The 25,936-nt window shown below is 41.5% G+C and overlaps 2 protein-coding genes across 2 annotated transcripts in view; both read right to left on the reverse strand.

Annotated features, from left to right (window-relative positions):
• trim2a (tripartite motif containing 2a) overlaps positions 1–6,342 on the reverse strand; it is a 28,678-nt gene extending 22,336 nt beyond the window's left edge. Inside the window, exon 1 of the mRNA XM_030418684.1 lies at positions 6,167–6,342. The gene's annotated coding sequence lies outside the window, so the exon portion shown is untranslated. The remainder of the gene's footprint in view (positions 1–6,166) is intronic.
• A 6,688-nt stretch (positions 6,343–13,030) lies between these two features.
• fhdc1 (FH2 domain containing 1) overlaps positions 13,031–25,936 on the reverse strand; it is a 36,619-nt gene continuing 23,713 nt past the window's right edge. Inside the window, exons 4-12 of the mRNA XM_030418308.1 lie at positions 24,968–25,070; positions 24,760–24,845; positions 24,079–24,179; positions 22,777–22,847; positions 22,459–22,566; positions 21,577–21,647; positions 20,881–20,998; positions 20,551–20,715; positions 13,031–19,984 (exon numbers count right to left, since the gene is read on the reverse strand). Of these exons, the coding sequence (XP_030274168.1) occupies positions 17,807–19,984; positions 20,551–20,715; positions 20,881–20,998; positions 21,577–21,647; positions 22,459–22,566; positions 22,777–22,847; positions 24,079–24,179; positions 24,760–24,845; positions 24,968–25,070 (3,001 nt within the window). The 3' untranslated portion in view covers positions 13,031–17,806. The remainder of the gene's footprint in view (positions 19,985–20,550; positions 20,716–20,880; positions 20,999–21,576; positions 21,648–22,458; positions 22,567–22,776; positions 22,848–24,078; positions 24,180–24,759; positions 24,846–24,967; positions 25,071–25,936) is intronic.

The raw sequence follows: 25,936 nt of genomic DNA on the forward strand, positions 1-25,936 counted from the left end.
CCCTCAGGAGAGCGTATACCTCTGTCACGCCGTGCCCTTTAATTCAGTCAAGCCACTCAATCACTCTGAATTGCACTCACTCATAGATACCAGCCACCGAAATACAACTGATTGTTTTCATCAAGATTTATGTATCATTCCCTGAGGAAGTAACTAGAATTCCTGGATCCACACCCATCCTCCATCCAAGTTTTGTGAAAATCCATTCAGTAGTTTTTGTGTAATCTTGCTGACAAACCAACCAACCAACCACCATCTGACAGACTAACAAACAGACACTGGTGAAAACATTAAACCTCTTTAAATGGTATAAAAAAAAAATCGCTCCACTCAGCTCCCTGAGAGAATGAAACAGAGATAATCTGGTGGTCAGAAAAACAGAAACAGATGTAACAAGTCCAGGAGACAAACAGAAAATCAACTTACTGTTTACAGAGGACTGTTTAATTGTCACCCTACAAGTTTGGCTGTCTGTGTCCAACAATGATTAAAAGGGAGTCCAATGATCACCTGCATAAAAATGAGACATTGGGCCCAGAAAGGTTAAACACGGATAAATCATTTGTAAGATTTATTTTGATTATTCCTCTCCTGATCCCTCGAGCAAAGAAATCAAAATCGCCTCGCTTGACCTTCATGCAAAAGAACAGCCAGCGAGGGAACGCAGAATAATCTGAAATGCAAACAGTCTGCGTGACAAAGAGAGGTGAGCGTGGACGCACAAACACGCTGAGTACACAACTGGTGGTTGCTGTGAACGGCTGGTGTTTTAACTCGGCCTCGCCGTCACTCTCAGACACGACCGATCAGCGGAAACAAGATATGAGGAGGGACGCAGTTATGGACCACTGATGTTTGCAAACTGGTGACTGGTTTCATTTTTTTGAAGCATCATGAGTCAGTTTTTATGTTTATGGTTATTATCCGGGTGGGACAAGCTCCTTTTGTGCAACGCTGATATCCCCTGCTGGCTGGAGCATGACATGCACATCACATTATAACTAATTTGCTGTGCAGATAGAGGACAAGTTCACCCAGACAGAGCTGTGATAGTGAGCACAGGAAGTGCTTGTATCTACAGGACGAGGGAGTCTGAAGGTTGTTTCAAGTTAAAACTGATTCATCATTATCCCCGCCTTCAGTTCCAGACATTATAAAAGCTGGATTTTTTTGGTGTGTTCACAAGTGTTGGAATAAATTGCCAGTTAATAAATTAGTTTCAAAGCGTTTAAAGCCTCTACAAAGTCACAGTCCACCCACACACCGAATCCCACACACCCGATAAGAGCTCCTCTCAGGACGGACTGTGCTTGGCTGACAGCTTCCTGACTCTCCTGTTGGTATGATTCCCAGAAGAGCAGCACCAGAACCAGCCAGAATAACTGAAAACACCTGTGTAGGTGTGCACCAGCTTTAAGTCATCAAACAGATATTCCAAACATTTGCTGCTTCTGGCTTCCCTCTTTCTCTGTTATCACTGAAAATTGAATATAGTGTTGTTACCATCGGCTCTTAGATAAGATTATTGATGCCATTTCCATGTCTGCATTGAATTCTGAGTTGGAGCCAGGTGATGGTGAACTTAGCTTAGCATAAGGCCTGGAAATGAGGAGAACGAGCTCACCTGGCTCTTGCATCACATTCAAAACAATGTAATCTCATGAGACGACATGAAAAAGGGACACTTTTGAATTCTGTTTGTGTGTTACTTATCGTTACATTTTGGATGTGCAGAAAAGGACAAACTCAGCTGACCTTCATCAGGTGACTTTCATCAATTTTTGGTGGTAGCCATGTGACTTTTGTCGTCATGTATTTGACGTGAAATGGTTGCACTTTGGTTGGGCTCAGGCACTAAAACTACCTGGTTAGGTTTTAGAAAAGGTTGTAACATACGTGAAATAAGGACTAGTGAGTAGATGGGTGTCTATATATAGTCACATTATGGCCACTTGTTAGCAATCACCGTTTTTAAGACATGTGAGCACTTTTAAATTGAACTGTGGGACATTTAATGATGTATTGTGTGTCATAAAACAAAACATGTTAATATCTTAGAACTGCGGTAACCACAGACCTTATTTCAAGCATTTAAATGAAAACCAATAGAAAAAAAATCACAGATTTTGAGACGAGGGAACCAGACGTGCAAAAATCCCAACGGATTTCTGGGTTTCAGGACTGACTGTATGAAAAAAATAAACCTATTTTCTAGTCACCAGAAATGTAAGTATGAACCTACATGGGACCTTTAAACAAAAGCAGACTAACCATAAGATAATTTTAACCCCTTTTCTAACCCCTAACCCCCCTACTGAGGTAACAAGAAGATAAAATCATGACCAGATCAATGCCCCATGCATTGTGCCAATTAGTTGTGTCGATCAGTGTTGCTGAACTGTCTCAGTAACAGAGTGACTTGTCCTGAGGTGCCTCCTGTTACTGTCACTCTGAAGTCAATGATATGACCCTGAACAAACCCAAACACAAACACACTCGCTTCTCCAAATCCCTCACACTCACTGCTACTACTCGGTTAATAGTCACTAAGCTGGCTGAGGTCCAATGCTAATCAATTAGCTTTAACCAGACAGACGTCGTTGTTGAGCCCCAGCAGAGCTCAACAGCACCGGGCCCATTGATCCTGGCAGCTTAAAATGTCACAGGCCAACATAGTTCAGCCTGCAGGGCCTTCAGTCGCTGTACGAGCTGGAGGAAAGCATCAATACCACCGCCAGTCGACAGCTGCAATGGAAAAAGATGTCCGTGTTTATCTGGACAGTTAAATTCTCACGGCCACGTCGCTGTGCAAACAACAACAACAACAGACACTGAGTTCCAGTGGATACAGAGTTACGTAGAGTTATTGTATTTGATATACTTATGCAAACTTATACAACAGTCCCGTAATTAATCCTTCCTAGGATAATCACATGTCTAATACTTTTGATATTCTACTTTTCAACAAAAGTCTTCTAATATTTCACTTAAGACGAAAAAAGTCTCAGTAAGTTAAATATCGTACGGACAAACCCAGCAAACAAAACCTTGGCAAAGATCATAATTTCAATTGGAAACAGTTGTTAAATCATTTATATAAAAGTAAAGCAGTCTGAAATAATTCATATCTTACTGTATTTAATTTGGTATGTATAAACAGCTCCATAGACTCGGTGCAGCATGTTTAAAGGGGCACCATGTAGATTTGGAGAAGAAATTCAAACTCAGAATACATATCTTTCCCATAACTGCATAAACGAGCTGTTCTCAGAAGAAAATTAAGTCCCCAAAACACTTTTTAAAGCTGACAGGTGGCTACTGCTACTCCAAAAGTGTAGGGGGCAGCACCACACTGGACTTATTCTCCTCATGTCGACAAGCTGCTGTTAGCAAAGACCCGAGGAAGAGCGTCAGGCTTTGAAGACAACTTAATGTGGTTGAATATAAAAAGGGTAAAACAGCTAGCTAACGTGTATTAAAGATCAACATCTGACAGCTTCTTCCTGACTGGATCGGTCAATTAGAACAATTAAGACTGCAGTCTGTCCTTGTTTGTGATTGGTTAAAATGTTTAACATGCGCTCTGGTGCTTGTAAGATCATTTCTTCAAAGCTATGGGGCGGCTGTAGCTGTCGTCTAATTGGAAGGTTGCTGGTTCAAATTCGCAGCTCCCCTGGCTGCATGTCAAAGTATCCTTGAGCAAGACACTGAACCACAAATTGCTCCTGATGAGCACGTCGGCCCCTTGCATGGCAGTGTCTGCCATCAGTGTGTGTGAATGGGTGAATGTGACAAGTGTTGTAAGCGGTCAGTAGACTGGAAAAGTGACCATTTACCATCGGTGGAGCCTCGGAGTTGTAATGATGTTATATCGGACTAGAGTCTTAACTAAAAGCTCAGGCAATGAGTCATCTTAGATGCTGGTTTTATTTCTTGATTAGCATGAGAATACTCCCACAGTAGCAGCGCGGTGTGCTGCAGTGGTGGGAGAGTTATGCAGCCTTCACTGCATCACCCTCTACTTCCTGTTCCCAGAATCACTTACTGCATTCAAGCACCTCTAATGTCACAGAGACTGAAAAAACAGCTGCCAGAGAAACACTACACATCACACATCAAAGGAGACACACACACATGCACGCACACACACACACACACACGCACGCACACGCACACACACACAGGGTAGACTGAGCAGTAATGTAATGAGACTTTAATCCACTTAGTTTATCTGCGAGGAAGAATGGATCCATCTAATGACGTGAATATGTTCTGCTGAAACAATGTTACATAAAGTGACGATAAAAGTAATTCAGCTAAAAAGGATTTTTATTGAATAATGTGTAAATTGTTGTACCTATCTCTCAATTACTGTAATGACACCAGTTTAAACATGTGAAATGTCCGTCACAGACTCCAAACACGGCTTGTATGTGTTCAAGTAGGAAGTTAAAGGAGCATTTCAACATTATAAATGTCCTATTTCACCTGCACTTTCATGTGTACTGCTACTCCAAAACTGTAGGGGGCAGCACCACACTGGACTTATTCTTTGCTGTAGACAAGCTGCTGTTAGCAAAGACCCCAGGAAGCGCGCCAGGCTTTGAAGACAACCTTTGTAGCGGCCAAACCGTTAAAAATTACATCGTCACGTGAAGCACTGGAACCCAAAAAGACTTTTTCTCCATAAGCTTACATGTGTGACAGAAACAGGTGTAAAACAGACGACACATTTTTTTAGTGTCCCCCTCCATTAAATGATTCATTTCACAGTCATTATTTAAGCCAGCCGGTCGATAACTTTTGGAAAGTCTAAAAGAGCCGCGATTAAATTATTTTAATCTGAATCAAGTTAGCCAGCCGCTGAAACGAAGCCTCCATGGGAGAACGCCTGGTACTGTACCCAGGAGAACTGTCAGAAGGTAGTTGTAGAAGTAACCGTTTTAGGAGTTAAATGTTGCTTAGCAATATTTGTTTTCCACAAACAAGGTTCAAATGTTTGGCGGATGCCGTAGCTGTGGCAGGACTATGAATCCGAGAACAAGAAGACACAGCAGGCGGGGGAAGACCAAGAGCAAGTCGGCCATCGGGAGCGGGTAAAAACAACAAGTAGAGCTTGAATATTTATTTATACATCTTACTCTATGAATTGAGGATTTATTATTAGAAAGAAAAACCACAACCACTTGAGACTTGAATTCAGACTGTGTGTGGTTGTATTTTTCTGAAAAATATGTGTAGAAATATCTCCTTTCTTGACATTTTGTGAGTTTATTCTGTTTATTTAAAAGACTAAGTAGTGAACTCTTCGCCTCTACATCTTCCAGCTGAAATCTGGAAGTACAAAGTGGTATTAGAGCCATTGGACGGGAGACGGGCTAGCTGTTAGCATGCTAACTTCAGCAAAAATCTCTGCAACACAATAACAGCAAAACAGACCTTCTGTGTCATAATGACAGCATTGTTGTTTCTTTACATACTGCTGAATGTTTTAAAAATCTGGCCATATTTCAGAAATTGCTGCATTAATTGTGGCTCCATTCAAGCATTTCTTGCAGCTGCACTGCTGGAATAATTTTATTCAACTTTATTCAGAAAATGTTTAGGTTTTATTGCAAATCTCATTTGCACCCACTGATAAGTCCATCTATAAATATGCTCATAAATACTAACCATGAAGAAAACATACAGCCACAGCTCTAAAAGGACTCAGTAGGATGCTTTCATTTTATTTTCTTCTATAATCTGAGAGCTGGTGTGCTCTGACACTAAATATGAATGTCTATAAGCACACCTCACAAAAAGCCAACAAGCCTTCTGAAACATGACATCCTGTCTGACTCATAACTCAGCCGGAGCATCGGTGGGCACAAAGGTCCATTCAGGTTTTTTCCCAGATTTAAGATGCTGACACAAACATGAGCCTGCTGCAGATCTGTCGGCCACTGAAGCAGTCCACACTCACAGATTAACAGCATGTCTGCACACTTGCACTTTATATGATTGGATGCATATTTAATGTTAATCCAGAAAAGTAATTCTGCATGTCTGGGTTTTAAAGCTTCAGGCTCACACAGACTAAAGTGGGACAAAGTGTGAAGCCTACATTCAATCTCATGCTCATGTTCTCTAAAGAAAGTCATGCAGGAAGTTCAGATCCACTCACCTAAATGCTTTCTACTCTGCCGGTGTGGAAGCTACAGTGATGACATGTGGATGTGTCAGATGATCCTGGCTGGACTTCTCTCAGTGTAACCACCGTGGTTGTTTCTCCTCTCTCTGCACCGTCCCCCTGTCCTCCTCCTGTCCTCCTGCTGCCCTGTCTGCTGCTCCGCATAATGAAGCTCTCCAGCTGAACCGAGAGCCGCTTCCACTCACTTCCACCTCACTACTTATTAAAGGGACCCGCCGACAGTAAAAGGGAAAGGCAGCCCGGAAGAAGCCGGAGCTCCTCCAGTCCGGAAGAACTTCATCAATATTACATTCAGGTGTAAAAATAGTCTTGGTAGCCATGCATTATTTCTGTGTTTCCCTGCAGAGGTTACACAAGATGTTTTGTTTGTTGTGTCATGTGTTCTGCATTAAAGGAAAGCAGTGCCAATTTATGTCAGCCTACTTTAAAGGACGTCCTACAGAATACTTAAAGGTGCACCAGGACATTTTTAATCAGAGGAGAAATATTTTCTTTTATGCCTAAATATCTATCTCTCTCTCTCTCTTTGTTTTCATGAATGAATAAACAAACTGATCTCAAAGGACAACGCAGTTTAATTTTTGCTTTGTTTATATATGGCGGACCCTGCCACCTTTTTTCAAAGACTGTTCTGGGGACATTATTTTCCTCTGAGAACAGCTTGTTTCTTCAGTTATGGAAGAAAAAAAAATGTGTTTGTATTATTACCTCATTGATATTGTAAATATTTAAATTTAAGTTTTACTTATTTCTCAGAAAATACATTTAAGCATCAATGGAACTGCTTATCCTCAGCAAACCAAATACAGTTAAATCTAAATAATTTGAGATTATTTTACTATTATGTATAAACTGCTTTAAAAACTGCTTCTAACAAGTTTTAAGGTGATTAAACTCTTTGGCAATAACGCAGCGTAAACATTTAAGCCAATAGATAAGTTAAAAACAAGTATTTTCTATATACAGTATAATAATGATAATAACTATATATATATATGAATATGTTTAAGATGACAAGATTAGTGAAGTTTGTAACCGACAAGAAGCTGCTCTCCTCCTTACGGGACATCCCAGCACCAGTATAGTAACTGTGGTTTTTCCAGTCGAGCCCCTCCCTTCTTATGAGGGAGGCTGTTGCCATGACGACACTACATTATTCAGCAGCCCATGAAAGACTCTTTTCAGATTAAAAAAAAAAAAGGAAAAAAGAAAGAAAAGACGGACAGAAACAAGTTATTTGCATTCCTCTTCCATTAGAGATTTGGTGCGATAGAAAGAAAAAAGGCGGCATGAGGGTTTATTGTCTGGAGTGTATCGGAGGCGGGGGAGGGGCCGATCCCGATGCATCTGAAGGCCTCACAAACTATTTTAGAAAACTAATGCACTGTGTGTGTTCGTCTGTGTGTGTGTGTGTGTTCTTGTATGTGTGTGTGTGTGTGTGTGTGTGTGTGTGTGTGTGCGTGCCACAGTCAAAGGGCACCTGCTTAACATGCAGCACACAGTCACAGGCTCCGGGCAGAGATTTCTGTTCGTTTCAGCATCCCACCTCTGTTTTATTTCAAAGTAACTGAACAGGTACAGTAACAGCTCTAAACTTCATGTCCGTTCAAACACACACAGTTTCGAACCACGTCAGCTTTGTGCTTTAGTTTTTGAGAACGAAACACAAACATTATTGAAGCTAAAAACTCAATATTCATTATCAAACTTTTGATGTAGGGGGAGAAAAATCAATGAAGTGTTTCTGCCTTCAGTGATTCAGATGAAGGATTAAAAAAAAGCAATGAACCCTCACCTCCATGTCTCACAGTCAGGCTGATTTTAAGGACAAAAGCAGAATATTCAGACAGTTTGGGGATGATTTCATCCTCACTGCTCACAGCTGCCTGCACCTGCTGCTGTCATTAGTCCAGCAGAGCATGGCGGGATTAGCGGAGAGTTCTACGAATGGCTGCTGAATAATTGACCGACTTCTTTTGTCTCGTTCAAGCGGTTCTGATTGAACATGTGCGGACGACCGAACTGCAATAAAAGTTTGATGTGGAAATGATAATTAGGAAGCTTTTACGAGAGTGGAACAGTTGTGATGAAGGCTGCTTACATGTGCAGTGAAGCTAAAGTCCAACCAAGTACTACACACTCTGTATATCTGCTGTGAGTCACATCTGTGGTGACGTGAAACAGCAAACATGCCTCTGACCTTTTCTGGAGTAGCTCTGCTCTAAATGTAAAGTGATGTTGGATTTGACGCAGCAGGAACGAGAAGAGGAAACTTCTCTATGCAGCGGTGGACCTGAGCTTTAATTAAGTAGTTCCATTTTCCACTTCTGTATCCTTGGAGTCTAAAATATTCATTCGACTGCTTTAGTTTGTAGCTATCATGCAGATTTTAATTATTGATACAAAATATGAATAATCTAACAAATTCAAATTAAATATATTTACATAAGGTTAAACTCAGCAGTACATAAAGTCACTAACTGAACACTTCAGTGCATCTCTGATTACAATCCAGCCCATATATATATATATGTACAATTCAAAAACTGGCCATTCTGCATAATAACTCCTTCTAACTAAGTCAGATTTGCATGCAGGAATATCACCAGTCACAGAGTAATTGTAACCGTGGTATTTGTAGTTTTACTAGAGTAAAATATCTGAAAACTTCTTCCAACTTTAGCTGTATATCGGACTTCTATTAACATCAGACCTTGATTCACAGAAAGTGCAAAATAATGAGGCGTTCTGACTTTAAAACATATTTGTTGTGTCAAAGAACATTGTTGTTGAAAGTATGCATTGAAAAAAAAAGATGTCACTGAAGCGTCTAATCTTTAGACTGTGTATTGGTTCTTAGCTGGAGCTGCGCTTGAACGTAGCTTCAATTAAACGCTCTCAGGAAGCAGTTTTCATGCAGTCAGCGGCGCTTTAATCTTGTATCGTGTCTCTGACAGCAGCAGTGATGATGTTCAGACTGAATCCACAGTGATCTGATTATAAATCTGGATATCGGGGCTCAGAGGTGTCGCTGGGGTCATGTCCCATCCACTTTTCGAAATGTTTTGTCCCCATCACTCTTTAAGGCAAAATTTGTTGAAAATGTACTAAAAAAGTAACTTGCAACAAGAAAAGTTGGCTCACAAATGAGGAAAAATGTGTTGCTCTCCATCAGCACCTGCAGTTTAAACCAGCTGCTGCTGATGCTGGTGTGTAATATGACAAACAGAACCAGACGAGGCCAAGCAAAAGCCTCCGTGTGCGGGAAAACAGTTGTTGTCCATTGGATGATAAGTGTGATCAGCATACTGTATGATTTAATAGCACGTACCGACGCTGAAACCATCTGCTCTCCAATCACATTGCCTCAAGCTGTATACGTTGTACGTCCTCATCTGAGTTTAAGGCCTCTTCCACTTTTCAACACAAAGTGAAGTTGCAACTTTTACATTTCCTTGTTATCCAACAGGGTCTCTGAGCAGTTTGTGAAAAAGTGATAACTCTGACTCTATAGGATTTGTGTACACGGGCACTAGTAGTCCACAAAGCACAAGTTATAATGCTTCAAACTCTTGTCCATGTAAAGGAATCCTAAAGATTAGGGTTTGTCAGTGTTTAACAGACTGATTCACATTAACATATCTTTCCCTAACCCTAACCAAAGTTTTCTTGTTGCCTAAACCAAACCCTTGATTCTGGAGAGACAGTTTGGACTATGTACGTCCCCGGTCCAACACTTGTGTGTGGTTCATAAATCTGGTGTTTTATCCAGTCAAAGAAATGTGGTGAAAAGTGCTGAGAGTCAATAACAGCTGGAAAGTGTATGGGCACAAATCCTTTACAAGTCTAGGAGCTGCATTATTGCCTGATCTGATGATTATTTCCCTGCATTATTCATCATTTTGTCTTAAGAGTCATAAAATAGTAAAAATAAGAAAAAAAAAGAGGTGTCTTCAGATCATTCAAGTTTTATCCCGCCGTCAATATAGAACCCAAAGATTTGACGTAGAAACCAGAGACTCTCTTCATCATTTCTGCCTGAAAAAATGGCCAAAATGATAAACAAGTGTCTATGTGACCGAGCAACACAAGGAGGAGACGCTGTTCTGTAACCTAATATATAAAAAAGCGACGTCCAAACAGGAAAGGGAAGCAGTTTATCACATGAATGCAGAGAGCGCCTCACCCCATGTCTGTTTCCTCCAGTCGTCTGTCGTCTCTCTGCGTCTGTGATCGGCTCACTGCGTGTTCACGTCACGTAGAATCTGAAGACGGAAGCACAAATATTCCTCAATGCCTCACAAAATCCTCATCTAAACGACATAATGAGCTTTTCAAAGCGTGTATTTCTGTTGGATTTGTTGCTGTATGGTCTGGACACAGGGAGGCCCGTTGTATTTATATCAGCTGCTATAATCTCAGTGGTCTCCTGTTGGTGTCACACCTTTAATCCCCTGTAGCTGTAGTAGAGCGTGTAAATGAAATCCCAGCATGTTCGTGACGTGCCGTGGAGGCTGAAGCACATACATGTAGGTGGACGCGAAGCATTCGTGAAAGGTCAGAGTGATTCAGTGAGGAGAACCAGGAGTGACGTGTCCTTTAAAGTGACAGGAAGTAAATGTAAACCACCTTTGATGGGTAAACTCAACATGAACTCAGGACTGCATGTTAAAAACATATCATTTAAAGGTCAAAGCCTAATTTTTGGGGGCTTCTTTTCACTTTATATTTGCAATTTTTTGGTTGTCACTGGCTGCAAATATGCAAACATTCACTGTTAGAGGGTTTAAATTTGACCAGAAGAGGATGTGCTTTTTTTATTTCTAACTAAAAGAAACTGCTGTAGTAAATGTGCACTGAATAAACTCATAAAACAGACTTACTCTTTCTAGGAATGATGCTGCTGAGACCTGCTTCCCGCCCCGGTTGTGTTCCGATCCCATGACGAGCAGGACGACATCCTCAGGCTTCATCCGTCAAAATGACCCGGAGTAGGAGACAGCGCACCCTTTTTCCCTCCCCAGCTGTGGGTGACAGGTAACGATGAGGCGACCCGCCACCACCTCCTGCAGCAGTGAGGCAGTGAAAGTAAGGACCCTGCTCTCCAGGTGTTACTGCAGGTTGAGCTGCAGGATAAGGAGGGATTGAGAGGAGCATAATCCCTCGCACATGGCTACAGCAACTTTGATCTAGAGATAAACGTGCCAAGTCACGAGCCGTTTGACATCTCATGCCACACAACGCGGAGCGGTTCTCACGCCTGCATATATTTACAGAACTAAAGCCAGGCAGACAGACCATCCTGCAGTATGTGTGCTATCAGAGGATTCTCACATTACACCTGGCAACCTTGAAGTGTTGGCATTGTACCTTTTTTTTTTCTCCAACCACGGATTCAATTTGCGCGTTTCATACGTGTCATATTAACATTTCTGCATACCTGTCTATCATTCACACTTTATATAAGCTGAGGAGCTGAGGAGGCAAAGACCAAACTTACAACATCAAGTTCAAATAAACTGGATATTTTTAACGGAACATCAGGAAGAATTGAGGAAAAACCAGATATTTTTCGACAAGATGTTTGGGAAATTACCAGCAGTGTCTGTGGTGACAGAACTAGGTGTCGTTTAATGTGTTTTCTCAACCATAAGCGACTGTTTTTTGTACCTAAACCTAACCGGTGGATAAACACAGCGCTGTTGTTGCAACATGTCTGTTGTTTGCAGAGACGTACATTGCCTAAATAGTATTGTGGTCATCAGGCTTTCCAATATTGTAACAATTATTAATGTTATAATAAATCAAGAAGGTTGGACAGTGTTTATGCTGTGAGTAATACAGTTGAGTAACTCGAGGTTCACTTTATGTTCACAGACTGATGGTCAAACAGTCAAATCTGTGAAATCTGAGCATAAAACCGCTGTTTTTTATTACGCAATCTGTTTTTTCTTCTCCAGCATCTTTCATCTTATTCTCTCTGGCAACTTGAGAAAAATCTCAAAAACAAAAAAAAAAGATTCTTTCAAAATTCAAAAATCAAGAGACGTTGCAATTGATTAACCAAATATATCCTGCAAAGACACTAAAGAGGAACCAAAAGAAATCTTAAAGAGCGTTATTTGTCATTTAAAGTGGCTAACCACTATTCATTCACAAACAAACATTGTTTAAAAAGTTGTTTCTTATTCCTCCTGATCAACATACAGCACACTGTTTCGTAAGCAGTGGATAAACTTTTGCATTTCTAAAAGTTGAAACATGTGGACAGGCTAAAGATGGACGTCGCTCACAGGACTGCTGACATATGAGATACTCTGCCGCCCTCCAGTGGTTGAGATGCTGAGGTGGAACAGAAACAAGAGTTTTTACACTCATGTGTTTAAAGAATACAGAAAGTGTGTGACTTCTTGTGTTTTTACATTTTCTTCCTTCCTCTTCCAGACGAGGCTTCTTCGTGTTTGGCTTGACTGTTGGGTGTTTATTCTGTAATACTGCCTGCCTGAAGTTTATTATTATTATTATTATTATTATTATTATTATTATTAAATTAGTCAAAGTTCAGGACTGGTAACAGCATCCTGTCAACCAATCAGGTGCTTTTTTTAAGGACTGTACATCGACTGGACAACAGTTCACTAACTCCATTTTTAAGGCATTAATAATTTCATCCATTGTGTTTTTTTTTAAGACTCTACATAACCGTTCTGTTCTTTATTGCTATTTTATCTCATTGTTTGTTCTATTTTACCTATTTATTGATTTCTATAGAATTGAATAAGAAGCTGCACAGAAGATAATCTGTCATTTTCTCTCAAAGACACACACAGGACACAGTTTCAGTTTACACAGCAACATGTGATTTTATTTATTTCTCAGACGTCATCATCAGAAATATAAACCGCAGCAGGGCAGCGTCACAATGTGCAGCTCTGTGGTCTCCGTGTGATCAGAGTCGATCGTTTGCTCGACAGAGTGAATCAGTCTATTTTTCATTTTTTCATTGTGACACGTAAGATTGTAAAAGACCAAGCAGAGCAGTGGAGCACCTATTAAAGAAAACAACAACAACAACAACAACACACACACTAGTCATTCCTTTCCAGTGTACATGAGACATCATTGGGGGAATTAACGCCAGAATGAGCCACATCGAAGAGAATCAGAAATTCTGCAGGTAGTGATTCAAAAAGATTCACTCTAACTGATGAAAAGTAGCTTACTGTGAGCAGACATGTGACAAAAAAACATTCTGCAATGCGACAATGAGTTTGCACACGGCATTGACCTTTTAGTGAGTACTGGTAATTTACGCTTGGACTGTTACTACGGTAACCACCCAGAAAAGGAGGAAGTTGTGGGGAAAGTATTCAAATTCCACGGCAGCTCCACTGCTGTAGGCCGGTCACATGTAATGTAAAGGGCAGCCATTGTGATGCTCGCGGCTGTAAAAGAGGAGGCAGCAGGGGGCATTGTGGGATACACAAAGAAGAAGGAGAGGCTGAGAGCAGACTGAGAGCAGAGGACTGAATGTATATATATATTTTGTCCAGGCCGGGAGGAAAAGCTTCTCCACAGCTGATGAAGTTGCAAAAGAAAAGTTGGTGTCCGATCCAAAATCCAAATGTAGACAAAAGCTGATCCTGATATTAAACCTAGACACATTTTTCTGTGTTAGAGCTGATCCCAGGACATGAAATTAGAAGCAGCCACCAAATGCTGGTAAAATATGCAAATGAGTGTGTTGTGAGATTTGCCAAAAAACAACAGTAATCTATTGAATGGCTGGTAAAATAAAAACATTCATGAGCCACTTGGCTGGTGGATGAAGAAAGGTTAGTTTTGCACCCTGAAGAAAGTGACGAGTTAAATGTTTTTCTCAGGTTTAAAGGTGCAGTATGTCAGAGAATCCACTGACTGTAGCTGCCATTAGGTAGTTGATTTAGTTGGTTTAGTTCACCGTGCAACTAGTCACCCGGACTAGGAGTTCGAGGGCTATAGCAGACAGGACAGGCAGGGGCTAGCTGGTTAGCATGTGGCTACCTTCAGTGGATTACTCTGCAACACACTGTCCAAACTCTTCTTCACGTTCTGTCGAGACCTTCAGGGAATTTTGTAATGTTTTGATCAAACAATCTGATGTATGGCATTTGTAAAGTTGTATTTGTTGTTCATGAGGTTTATAAATCATGAACTGCTGAAAAGCGTGATTATTTTTTTTGATCATCACTCTTACTGTTTGACAATCGTGACTCAACTCAGAGCTCTCAGTCGTGTTAAACCACTGTTTTAAAGGTGAATTTTCACACCCAAATTAAATGTTTAGAGAATATAAAGATGTAGAGTCCCTCCATTTAAACAAAACAGGCCAAAGAGTTCTTTTATACATCAGTCCGTCCAAAATCTAAGATCTGAATTGGAGGATATTGCATGATATATTTTACTGATTTGTATCTCTAGGAGCATGTGTCATGTGAATAACTGTATGTTGAACCTTCATGTATACATCTTGAATTTAACTGGCTAAGGATGCAAAATGAATTTCAGTGTAAATGGACAATAAACTGCATTGAATAATATCGTATAATATTATATGTCTTTATTTCAGGCTGACTGGAAGTAAAATTTCATGAGCTGTCACAAGTTTGCCACATGAGTTTTTACTTTGGAGCTGAATTAATTCATCCACGAGCACAATTTGACAATCAAGTAGTTACGTTATTTTTCATGCAACAATTACAAAACATCTCTGGTTATAGTTGCTCAATGTGCTTCGAAAACCTGCAAGAATTCTTCTTTTTTTTTCTATTTAAACTGAATATTTTTGGGGGTTTTGACAGTGAATGCATTTACTTGGGCTTCAGGATGGCTCTGGACCTCAATGATTAACCAGGAGAATTACTCCTCACCTGCTGCAGTCCTCCATTAAATCCCATGAAATTCTAAATTTAGGCTTCAAGCAGGCCACACACACGGCGGCTCGTCACACTGGGCCTTTTGTGTCATCAGTTCACTGACTTCATTTGCATCACAAGGAAGCGGAAGACACCCGCAGCATGTCAACACAAAGTCATGGATGTTTGGACCATTTTTAAAAAATATCTGTGCTCACATTCTTCACTCTTTTCACCCTTCATGTTTTAATGCAATGTAAACATATTGATAGTCAGAAAAATACTATGTCTTTACATTATGTACAAAGTGAATCACTAACCAGCAGTTTGGTGAGACGACGGAATGAAGGTAAAGTTTCTACTCTCCTCCCACGATCGAGTTTCTACTGGTGATGAGATCGGCTACATTAAGCTTTAAGGCAATGCACTGTTGTGAGTGTTGTTGCCATCAAGGCAATGGCACAAAGCAGTTTGAAAGGCAAGTGGTGTGAAATGGCCAACAGGACTTAATGAGCTCCAGTCTGCGCCTCTCATGTGCCTCCATTATATTCAAGTCACAGAGCAACCGTTTACATACAATAACAATAGTGATAATAATTTCAAAAACACTTTTTTTCTAAAAGGTATTTCCAGACTCTCCTCATCGACTGAAGGAAAAACATTCAATATACTGAACCCGTGATTCCAGAGTGTCGCCCCCTGGTGGCCAGTGAAGGCACTGCAGGTGGGCAGCAACAGGTCCTTCAGAGTAAATAAATAAAAGGTTTTTAATATCAATGTTTAATTAAGTTCAAAATTGTTGTAACATTTTTATGATTAAACATTTTGTTGAAGAACACAATCAGAACTGATAAAACAAGGCAGTTAATTTGCGTGCTGTTCTTCATTTATCTGATATTTTGCCAGTCTTGTGTTAAACTACGACTACAAGATAAACCAGATTTATAAATCTTTGACCAGGTTGCAAACAAATCTGTCACCCAGGTAGCTGGAGACCTTGTCCTTAATCTTTTTCTATGTCACAACGGTCCTGTGTTTTGACAAATGGTGATATATGATTAAAAATTTGCGCCAAAACATTAATCTTTCCAAAACGGGCATACATTTCCGAATATTTTAGTAAAAGTATTTGGTTTATCCCCCTTCTGCTTTAATGACAAAACCCTCTCCCAGCATGATCTGAGCGTGTTAAGAGCTGAAATTCTGTTATTTCTTCGCCCACCTCAAGCTTTCTTCTTTTGATAAAGATTAGCATTTTCAAATTCCTCACCTGCAATGTGAAATTTTCTTTTCTATCTCTCTGGTAACTAAATTTGATGTTTTGATCATCTTAAGGTCACTTCGTCTAATCCTGTCTGGATACAACTGATCCAGTTTCTGTACAGGGTTTCAGAGTTCAATGCCCCTCAGAAAGAGTCAGTCCAGCCACTTCTTCTTACTTACTATACCTATTATTTCCAGGTTTATGTGACAATATTAAAGATTATCAATTTGATCGTAGATTTTTGGACCCCACTGTGATATCTTAAATCAAAAACTGAATATCTTTTCCTCCACATGATTAGAAAAGTCTGAGGATTCTGGGAATACCTTCAAAACATCAGTGCGTTTTGTTCAACAACCTCCTGGTATCTATTTCTCAGAATATAAGATGTTTCGCTCTGTCAGCACACGGGGAGGCACAAACTGGAGCCAGGCTGAATCATGACCAGTTATTGTTCGTAACCGAACCTCGTCAGGAAAAAGGTGCAGGCCTGGAGGAAACATGACACGACTCCATTCACAGTAGAAAAAAATTAGACCAGACCGTCAAAATAATCACATGACTGATGATCATGTCAGTGTCGTTTCGATGCTTTCCTCTCGAAGCGTTAGCATTGATCGTGTTATTAGCCTACGGTATACAGGAAACGTTTCCTACGTGCACGTCTACTCCACGACGTTGCGGAGGAGTTCTAATACATTTACAAACTACTGACACAAACATACACGAGGTACAACGAGTACCACAGTCGGTATACACTGGCTTATAATCTGTGACTCTATATATTGTAGTATTATATCGATACCAGGAATCTGTAAGAAGTGACATTGCAGTTTGAGCCAATGTATCAGGTTTTGACTACATCTTCATCATGCAGAGCCGAATGAACATATTCTACATTTTCTGCTGGTACAAGGCCACTGCGATCGTTCTGAGGTATCAAGCAAAGGAAAAAGCAAACGGAGTGAGTCTCTACAGGAGGGTGCAACAAAACTAAAAAAAGTAACAGCAGCGAGTTAAAAGGTACAACAAATCTTGTAACCTGACCTGAATGAAAAAGACACTGAAACCGGGTCTCAAATTGTCAGAGCTCATTAGCAGCATCGTACAGTCAGTAGTGATCAACGTCAACATCATCACAGTCACGAGCAGATACAGGACACGGACAGCTAAGCAGGCAAAGAGGCTCATGTGTAGAAACACCAATTTGCCATTTGTCAGTTGAGTTAATGCCCGCCCCAGAAAATAAAGGAAGTTGTGAAGCTTTTTTTTTTTTTTTTGAGGAACACTTGGGCAGTTCATTGCATCTTGCTCTTTGCAATTCATAAACCTGATACAGAGTCAGCTACTGGAGGATCCTTAGTCAGACAGCTTGATTTTGTCTTTTGCATGATATGAGGAGTGGAAGTCAATTTACATCAAACTCAAGGAGAAAGTTTCTACACTAGGTCTGTTTCATTTCCAGCTCGGTTTAGCGCTCCTGCTGGGCGTCACCATGTCTCTGGACTTCTCGGAAAAGCTATTAGTCTTACGGATATCCTCGCGTGTCGGAGGTGGCGTCTGAGGTGGCGGCGGAGTCTCGCTGCGGTAGGCGCTGCGACTGGCTGCTTTCACACTCTGCACCCGTCGCAGGTTTGTCCCGTGTGGCCGCTCCTCGCTAGTCTGAACCGAGGGCGACAACCGGTTCTGCTTCACCGAGGTTTGTCGACCCCGAAGTAAGGGGCTGCGAGACGGCGTCGAGGGGACAGATGGCGGAGCCAGCTCCTTCTTGGTCCTGGAAGTTGAAGCTACGGTGTTGCGGGCGAAGCTGGGGACACCAGAGGTGTTCTTTACGCTGACTGTGTGAGAGCTGCTGTTCTCAGAGGAAGCTGCAGCAGGAGTCTGAGCTTGAGCTTGAGCTTGAGCTTGAGCCTGAGCTTGAGCCAGGGCTCTCATGGTGGAGCGGCACATCTTCTCCTCAGGTGCAGGTTTGGGGATGTTCCTCACGGGTTTGGCGCTCGGCTTGTGGATGGAAGCTTTTTTCTGGGTTGAATCACGCGCCCATCTTGAAACGCCGCTTGTGAGGCCGCTTCCCCTCTGGGCTTTTGACTCGTCCGGTGGCAGACTGGAGTGTCGGAGAGGTCTTGCCGCCCTCTCAGTCCTTCCTCTCGCTGGAGTGCTCTGATCTCGAAGAGGCCGACGTGACTCTCCACTGTCGAGCACCTCTGCTCTCTTGCTGCTACCCGTCCTTGTCAGCTTGCTAATGGGCACGACTTTCCGCATGCCCTGGCTCTCGCTGCTGGTCAGCATTCGCACGCCGCGACCTCCGCTGGGTTTGGGCGCTTTGTTAGCTTTGCTCTTTGTGTGGGCTGGCTTTCTGCTGCTTCTCTGCGGATCTTTCTCCTGTGCACCTTGCTTCCCCTCAGCCGTGTCACAGCTCTCTGTGTCCCACTCCTCTGCGGTGGCAGGCGGAGTCATGGATGCTGCGTCGACTGATTTTGGCGCTGAAAGCTCATTTGTTGAAACGGACTGGTCGTTGGGGGACAAGGAATCCATATTAGAGGACAGAGAGCTCTGATCTTGCTGGCTCTCCTGATCTTTGCCGCCGTCGGCCGCTCTGAAGAGTCCCTCTTTGCTTAGAGACGAGCTTTCAACCTCAGAGTAATCCAAAGCGACAGAGCAGTCTGTTTCTGTGCAGTCTACTATATAAAACATTGGTTTCTTATTGGATACAGAGGTGTCTAATGGGAGGGGTGTATCACAGGTTGTTGATGAAATTGTACTGTTGTCCTCTTCTTCTTTCTCTCTATCAGGAGAGACAGCAGCCTGTATTGGAAGATCTAGCTTCCCTGCTCCTCTTTCTAAAACTTTACCCTGTAGGAGATCGTCCGGCCTCACAGGAGAACGTCTCTCCCTCTCTAAATCAGTCACCACGACATCCCCCTGGTTGACAAAGTGCAAATGATTACTGTTGTTGTTTGGACTCGGTAGGTCAAAAGCTTGAGGACCTGGAACTAAAGTGTGCTTCTCCACACTGACATTCATGTGGCTGGTGGCTGTCGGGTTGGGAAGATGTGTCGGCTTCTGAAAGACACAAAAGGAGCGAGGCAGTGCGCTGCCCTCTGACACTGATGAGTAAATGTTGTTGTTGTTGTATGGATCGTTGTCGTTCAGCCCAGAGGAGGAAAACCTGGCCAGAGGGCTGATGGGCTCAGTTTCTGCGTGTGGAGACGTCACTTGTCTGTCACAGCCCAGCTCACGATTGTCGTCCTGCGCTAAAATCCAGGGTGTCATCCTCCGCTGCACGGCGCGGCCCGACCGAGGTAGACTGTTAAACTTGGAGTAGTCTGTGGGATTCCCAGTGCCTCCGAAGAGCTCCAGGTATCCTTGGAGTTCTCGGTCTGCTATGGAGGTCATGGTGTGACGGTGGCGGCGGGCGCTGGCAGAGCGTCCCAGGGGGCTGTGTGGACTCTGAGACCTCTGCTGGAAGAAGTCCAGCAGGCCTTCCTTGGTGAGCATCTCCACGTCGTTCTCACTACTGCTCCGACCAAACACACTGCTCTGATCTGCACCCGACCAAGCAAAGCGCTTCTCTTCCAGCTCTCTCAGACGACGCTGCCGGGCTGCTTCCTTCAGCTCGCGGTCTGTGTTGTCCTGAGAGATAAAGCAAAATGGAGAAATGTTTAGAGGGAGGTGGGGAGAGAGAGATACAAATAAATATAGGCAATATCAAATCAGACTCGAGAAAATTCACATTTGAAGAATCCTATCAGCATTCAAACTCAGTCATCTTATTGAATGATTCATCAGTTATTTCAAGATAGGTCTGATTTAAGTAGTTGGTTGTTATCACTGTATTCACCAAAGTAATGGAGCATGCACAATCCACTCTCCTATTTTAGTGGATCGTTTTAGTCTGCTGTGTAGAATAATACAGCTGAGTGCTTTGTAGAGCTTTGTTCTCAGGATCAGTGAAGTTGTCTAACAATGGCAACAATAATGACAGTCTGAGGGGAAACGGTGGGAAAAAATGTCATGATACGTTTTACTAATCATTAACAAATATAAGTGTGAACAGGTATTAGTCAATATTTATTTGTTTCTGTTAAACACATCCAGTCAAACGTTGAGGTGTTCCCAGATCTCAACAATCTTCTTAGTAAGTACAAAACTATGTTTACCCACAGGCACGAGACCCAAAACCTTTCATTCAAACCAACCTTGACAGCTTTGTTGAACTTGTTGCAGAAGTCCTGAAAGATGCGGAAGCACTCGTCCAGTTTGAAGGTGTCCTTGTCTTCACAAAAGAAATCGATGAGAGTGTTCCCCTCCTTACGCAGATCCAGCCTGCGTCTCTTCAGGTCCTGAAGCGTCCGAGCTGAACTCTGAGACATCAGACACACAGTTTCAATATATATAATGTTACACACTTTTATGGGTGTAATCATCTGTAGCACTTGAGTCAGCAGTTCCAGAAATGTACACTGGCCTGGATCCAACTTTCTGTATGTCTGTGTATATGATGTATTACATAACGGCGGCTGCGTCACCTGCAGAAAAGGCTCCAGCTGCTGCAGCAGCTCCTGGTCTCCTTGAACCTTCTCCTCCAGAGTTTTAATTCGAACATATAAGGAGGAAAACTCCATCTCGATGTTTTCCACTGAGATTCTACATGAAAACAGTACAGCAGCAAGAAAATGTGCTTAGAGACATTTTTTCATGCATACATAGTGAACACTTTACCGAATGCAAACTGTCCTCGTAACACTGCAGAGCGTGACACTTCGCTGAACGCAGTGTCAGACTGTCATCGGTTAAGGGTGAAGACGGACCCGCTGTGAGGAAATGTATGCAGGAGGGAGGGAGGGAGGCTCTGTGGTGCAGGAGCTGTACTGACTCCACACAGAAATGACCTTGGGAAGCTGACAGAGCCTGACAACCACCAGCATCACACTGCAACTCTCAAAGTGCTGCACTTAAGTCAGATGTCAGCCTGAATAATGAGGCTCGATGAAGGTGTCAATTCAGCAGATGACAAAAATGTCAAACCATCAGTTACACTTTTGGTCATTTACAGAATAAAACACAAAACATTCATCCTATAATAATGACTAATTTGTCAAATGATTGATGAGTACACATTGTTTCATAGATCCCCTTTAAGCTCTGGGAATAAACAACCTTTGGTGGAAAATGTCGTATAACCATGTTTACAATGTTGTCTAAAAATGTCAGGAGCAGATTACCTGGATGCACTTTGGACATCCTGAAGTTTCTCCGGAAACCTGAGCAGCTTCTCGTCTTTTTTCTTTGCCTCCTGTGTGAAGAGACACATCGTACAATTTAAATCTTAATGTTTGTGTACTTCGCACGATCAAGTGGCATCACTGCCGTGGAAAGCGCAGCTCTTTATTTTGTTATATAAGTGCTTGGCCAGCCCCTCTTGGCTCTTTTTCTGTTTCCTGTCACCATCTGCTGTCCACCTGCCCTCCTGTAGTCTCAGTGTTTGGACACTGTTTATTCAAACACCACTGAAAGACTGTGAAAGATTTAAAATAAAGTCTCTGTGGCTGACAGAAGATTGTCTCTTAATGCACGTTGGACTGAAATACAGCATGTCTGTACATTTTGTTTCACACATTTGAAGTTTAGTGTGATTTGACTGCAGTAATCTGAGAGAAATCACAGAGTTTCTAATATAAATTATTAATAGGATTAAATCTGTGTCTAGTTATATCATACACGTACCTCAGCAATGTCTCAGAAAGAGTTTACATAGCACTCCACTTTAGTTCAGTATATTCATCGATTCAGTGCACATTGAGAAAAAGTATTATCTTCTTTACAGGTGACAGAAAATATAAAAAATAAATGCCTTCAACAGAATGTTACATGATCTTATAAAGATTGTATAAAGTAGAGGTCTGACTTCATGTAGCCCAACAAGTAAACAACAAACAACAGTCACCTGTTAAGCTTTTCACCATCATCATCATGCTCTTGTGTCAGAGAAGTGTTAACTCCACTGTTATTTCTGAAGCTGCACTCTGCTGCATTGTATTGTATTACATAAGACTTCATTTTATTGTAAATACGTTGTATTGTATAACTGAAGCTCTTCTACTAACCATGGCGACAAAGTGCAGCAGGTTCATCCCCGGCTTGTTGGCCTTGGTGTCGGCCAATGAGAGGAGGGACGACAGCTTGAACCCCACAGCGTTGCCGGCATAGCCGCCCTGAGAAACACACAGAAACATATTGTTTTTCTTAAAGCCTGTTGGATTTCAACATATTCGAGTTGAGTAAGTTATAAACTTTAACTTGGTAGGTGGAGGAAAGTTTCCTTGTAGTAGCTTTTACAAATAATGAAGTAAGCACAATCTTCTAAGCCAGAAGCACAGGAGAGTGGTATTAATGCATTAAGGGAACATTACTGTTGGACTTACAGCGTTCATGATGTTTCCGGCCTGCAGCACCAGATGCAGAATGGCATGAAGCTCCTCGCAGCTCATCAGCTCTATAAGGTGAAATCAATATGAACTCAGTTAGACGAAGCCATCCACGCATTACTTTACTCTCATTTTCCTCCACAGCCATGCAACTATCAGCAGCTATAATGCCAATTGCTCTAAATTCACAGGAAGTTGACTGAAATGTATTTTTACATTCTGACCATGTCTCCTTCAGGAGCAGTGAGGGTAAACGTCCCGTGCTGTTGAAAGTTTTTTCATTAAAACGGTGTCATTAAAAGTTCTACTCAATTTGTCCCATGCAGTGTTTAACTGATGGCTCTGCAATGCAGTGAAAAGGTCACGGTCCTGTAGAAGAGGGTGAAGAGAGGTGAAGAAAAACCAATAAAGCACAGAGAGGAGAGTGTGACTCAGCTGAAATGACACAGGCTCAAGTGATGGCTGCAAAAACCGGATGGATTGCCATGAAATTTCATACAGATATTCACGTCCCCTTTAGGATTTATTTCAACAACTCTGGTGCGACAATGAAGCCCAAAACTTTGGTTTGCCAAGTGCCTGCAAAATGAATGGCATTCCCAACAGCCTTAGCTGTACTACATGTCTACATGTGAATTATGTTAGCATGCTGAATTTAAGTGGTAAACATAAGAAACATCTGCTGTTTGCATGTCAGCATTTTGACTGTGAGCATGTTAGTGATGTAATGTAATTTACTGAAGTACTGAACTCATTTTGAGGTACGTGTACTTTCCTTTTGTATTTCAATTTTATGCTACTTTACACTTCCACTCCACTACATTTAGGAGGCAAATATTGTACTTTTACTCCACTACATTCTTTTTTGATACTTTACCATTATGTAAATATATGTTTAATTTACCTTTACTTGTACTTCTGATATTCAAATAGTATTGTTAAAAGTATCCAACGCTATACTTGAGTAAAAGTAAAGATATCATGTCAAATTATTACTCTGGTATAAGTGAATGTTGTCCATATGAATTGGGCCTTTTGTACCTATGATATCATATTTAAGTGTCAAAAGTTTATAAATAAAAAGTATGAATAAAAAAAATCACAATTACAACACTTAAAACATTGAAAAGATGTCACAGCCTTGTCTTTCCACTCTGTCCCCACATCACTCTATCTCAGGTGACACATTCCTACTTTGTGTTCGGCACCGCTGACAGCTCAAATATCTGGGTCACCTGTCTGAGCACATGTGACTGTGTGTGTGTGTGTGTGTAGGTACAGGAGCCCGTGTGTTATTACCTTTAGTGGCGACGCGGATGACATCGATCTCGCGGCTCATTACAGCACAGGAAGGGAAGAACTCTTCGCGGAGGACGATGGCCTCGATCCGAACCTCGAACCTGTCAGAAATGAAGGAGAAAGGTTTTAATGCGCTGAATCTCATGTGGAGAAGCTCATCCTGCAGGTTTTGATAAGACAGACTTCTTTTATATGTTCTGTTGGGGCTTTCCTAGTTTTATTCTCAGTGACATGATGATACAGAATATGTGATGGAGGTGAGTGCACAGCCTCTGTACATGAGGGCGAGGGCGTGTTGGGTGTTTCTAATCACGTCCTTTCAATGTCTTTTATTTCATTTGTTTTATGACGATCCAAAACGTTTCTGAAGTTAAACATTTGACTTTTAAATGCACAAACATCATATTTGTACCTCATGGTGCAATTCAAACTGCATGAAATAATTACATGTCTCTTGCCAAACACTAGCCTTCATATTTTTACTGACCTATCCAAAAACAAACAGACCAAAAAAACATACAAACACACTTTTATATGAATACGTGAATGAGGAAGGCGGCACGATGTTGTTGTAAAGTCTCCACAAAATGCAAATTTATCATCAGAACGACTGTCAAACATGTGACTTCACTTTTCCCTTTGGCTGAAACTTCACTGTGAACTCTACAGAAATCTCCTTACCGAGGCACCTGGATCAGGAGGTACATAAAGGAATCGACCAGTGTCAGCTTGTCTGGGTCTCCTTTAAACGACTGAAGTTTCTTGATCTGTTGCGAGAATAAGAGAAAGAGGAAGCTCAGCAGTCTGTATTGTCTTCTATCTCCATTCACTTCGCTGTCTTTTATCATCAGTTTGAGTTAGAGCCACACAGACATTCACAAACACAGACCTCCTCTGTGTCAGGCAGGAGCTTCAGCAGGTCTTTGAGCAGCTCTGCTCCATAAATCTTTCCCTCTCCTCGTCGTATGTCTTCCACAATGGAGCGGTTGGACCTGGAAGACAAAGAGTAATATTTCAATTAAGATTGATGACGGATGGCACAGGTGCTCTCTCTTAATGCATCGCTCCCCTGTGTTTACAAATGCAGTAAAACCAGCTGCTAGTCAGACGTCCCTGTTGGATCTGACTTCATTAACCGGAAAAGCAAACTAAAAATACGGACAATGACGAGATAAGTGAAAAGGACAAACATCCTCTTCAGCCGAGCACCATGTTTTCTCCATCATGACTCATTACTTCTCATTAACAAACTGATGTCTAGTGCTGCAACACAATTCCCAGTTACATCACTGAGATAAGAGATGACTGTTAACAAACGTTCAAGGACGATATTCAATAAGCTGACGCCTTATAATATGATGACACCTCAAAATATTATGTAACTTTGTAATGAACATCTCCTTCACGCTTTTACTTTATTCACTGACTGTATCAGAGACACGTTTATCTAAATCCTGAGGCCAGCGTTTGTATTAGATCAAATTATATGTACAGCTGATATTATGATTAGTGTTTTAATCGATTACTCAGTCACAAGAATATTAAAAGCAAACTATTTTGATAATATTTTAATGTTTCAGTCAATTTTCACGCAAAAATGTCAAACGTGCTGTTTCAAGCTTCTTAAATTTAACTATTTGGTGCTTTTCTCTCTCATTTATTTTAGTAAATAAATATAGTGATTTTTACCCAGCACAGACAACATTCACCTTATATTTGGCAAGTAACAGATGTTTATTTAATTCTCAGGTAACATACGTAGCCGTAGCCTGATATACAGTAGCTGTAGTAGTAGCTATACAGTAGCAATTTTCAAGCAAAAATGTCAAACATTTGCTATTTCAAGCTTCTTAAATTG

The sequence above is a fragment of the Sparus aurata genome, chromosome 1 (assembly GCF_900880675.1).
Source record: "Sparus aurata chromosome 1, fSpaAur1.1, whole genome shotgun sequence".
Lineage (NCBI taxonomy): Eukaryota > Metazoa > Chordata > Actinopteri > Spariformes > Sparidae > Sparus > Sparus aurata.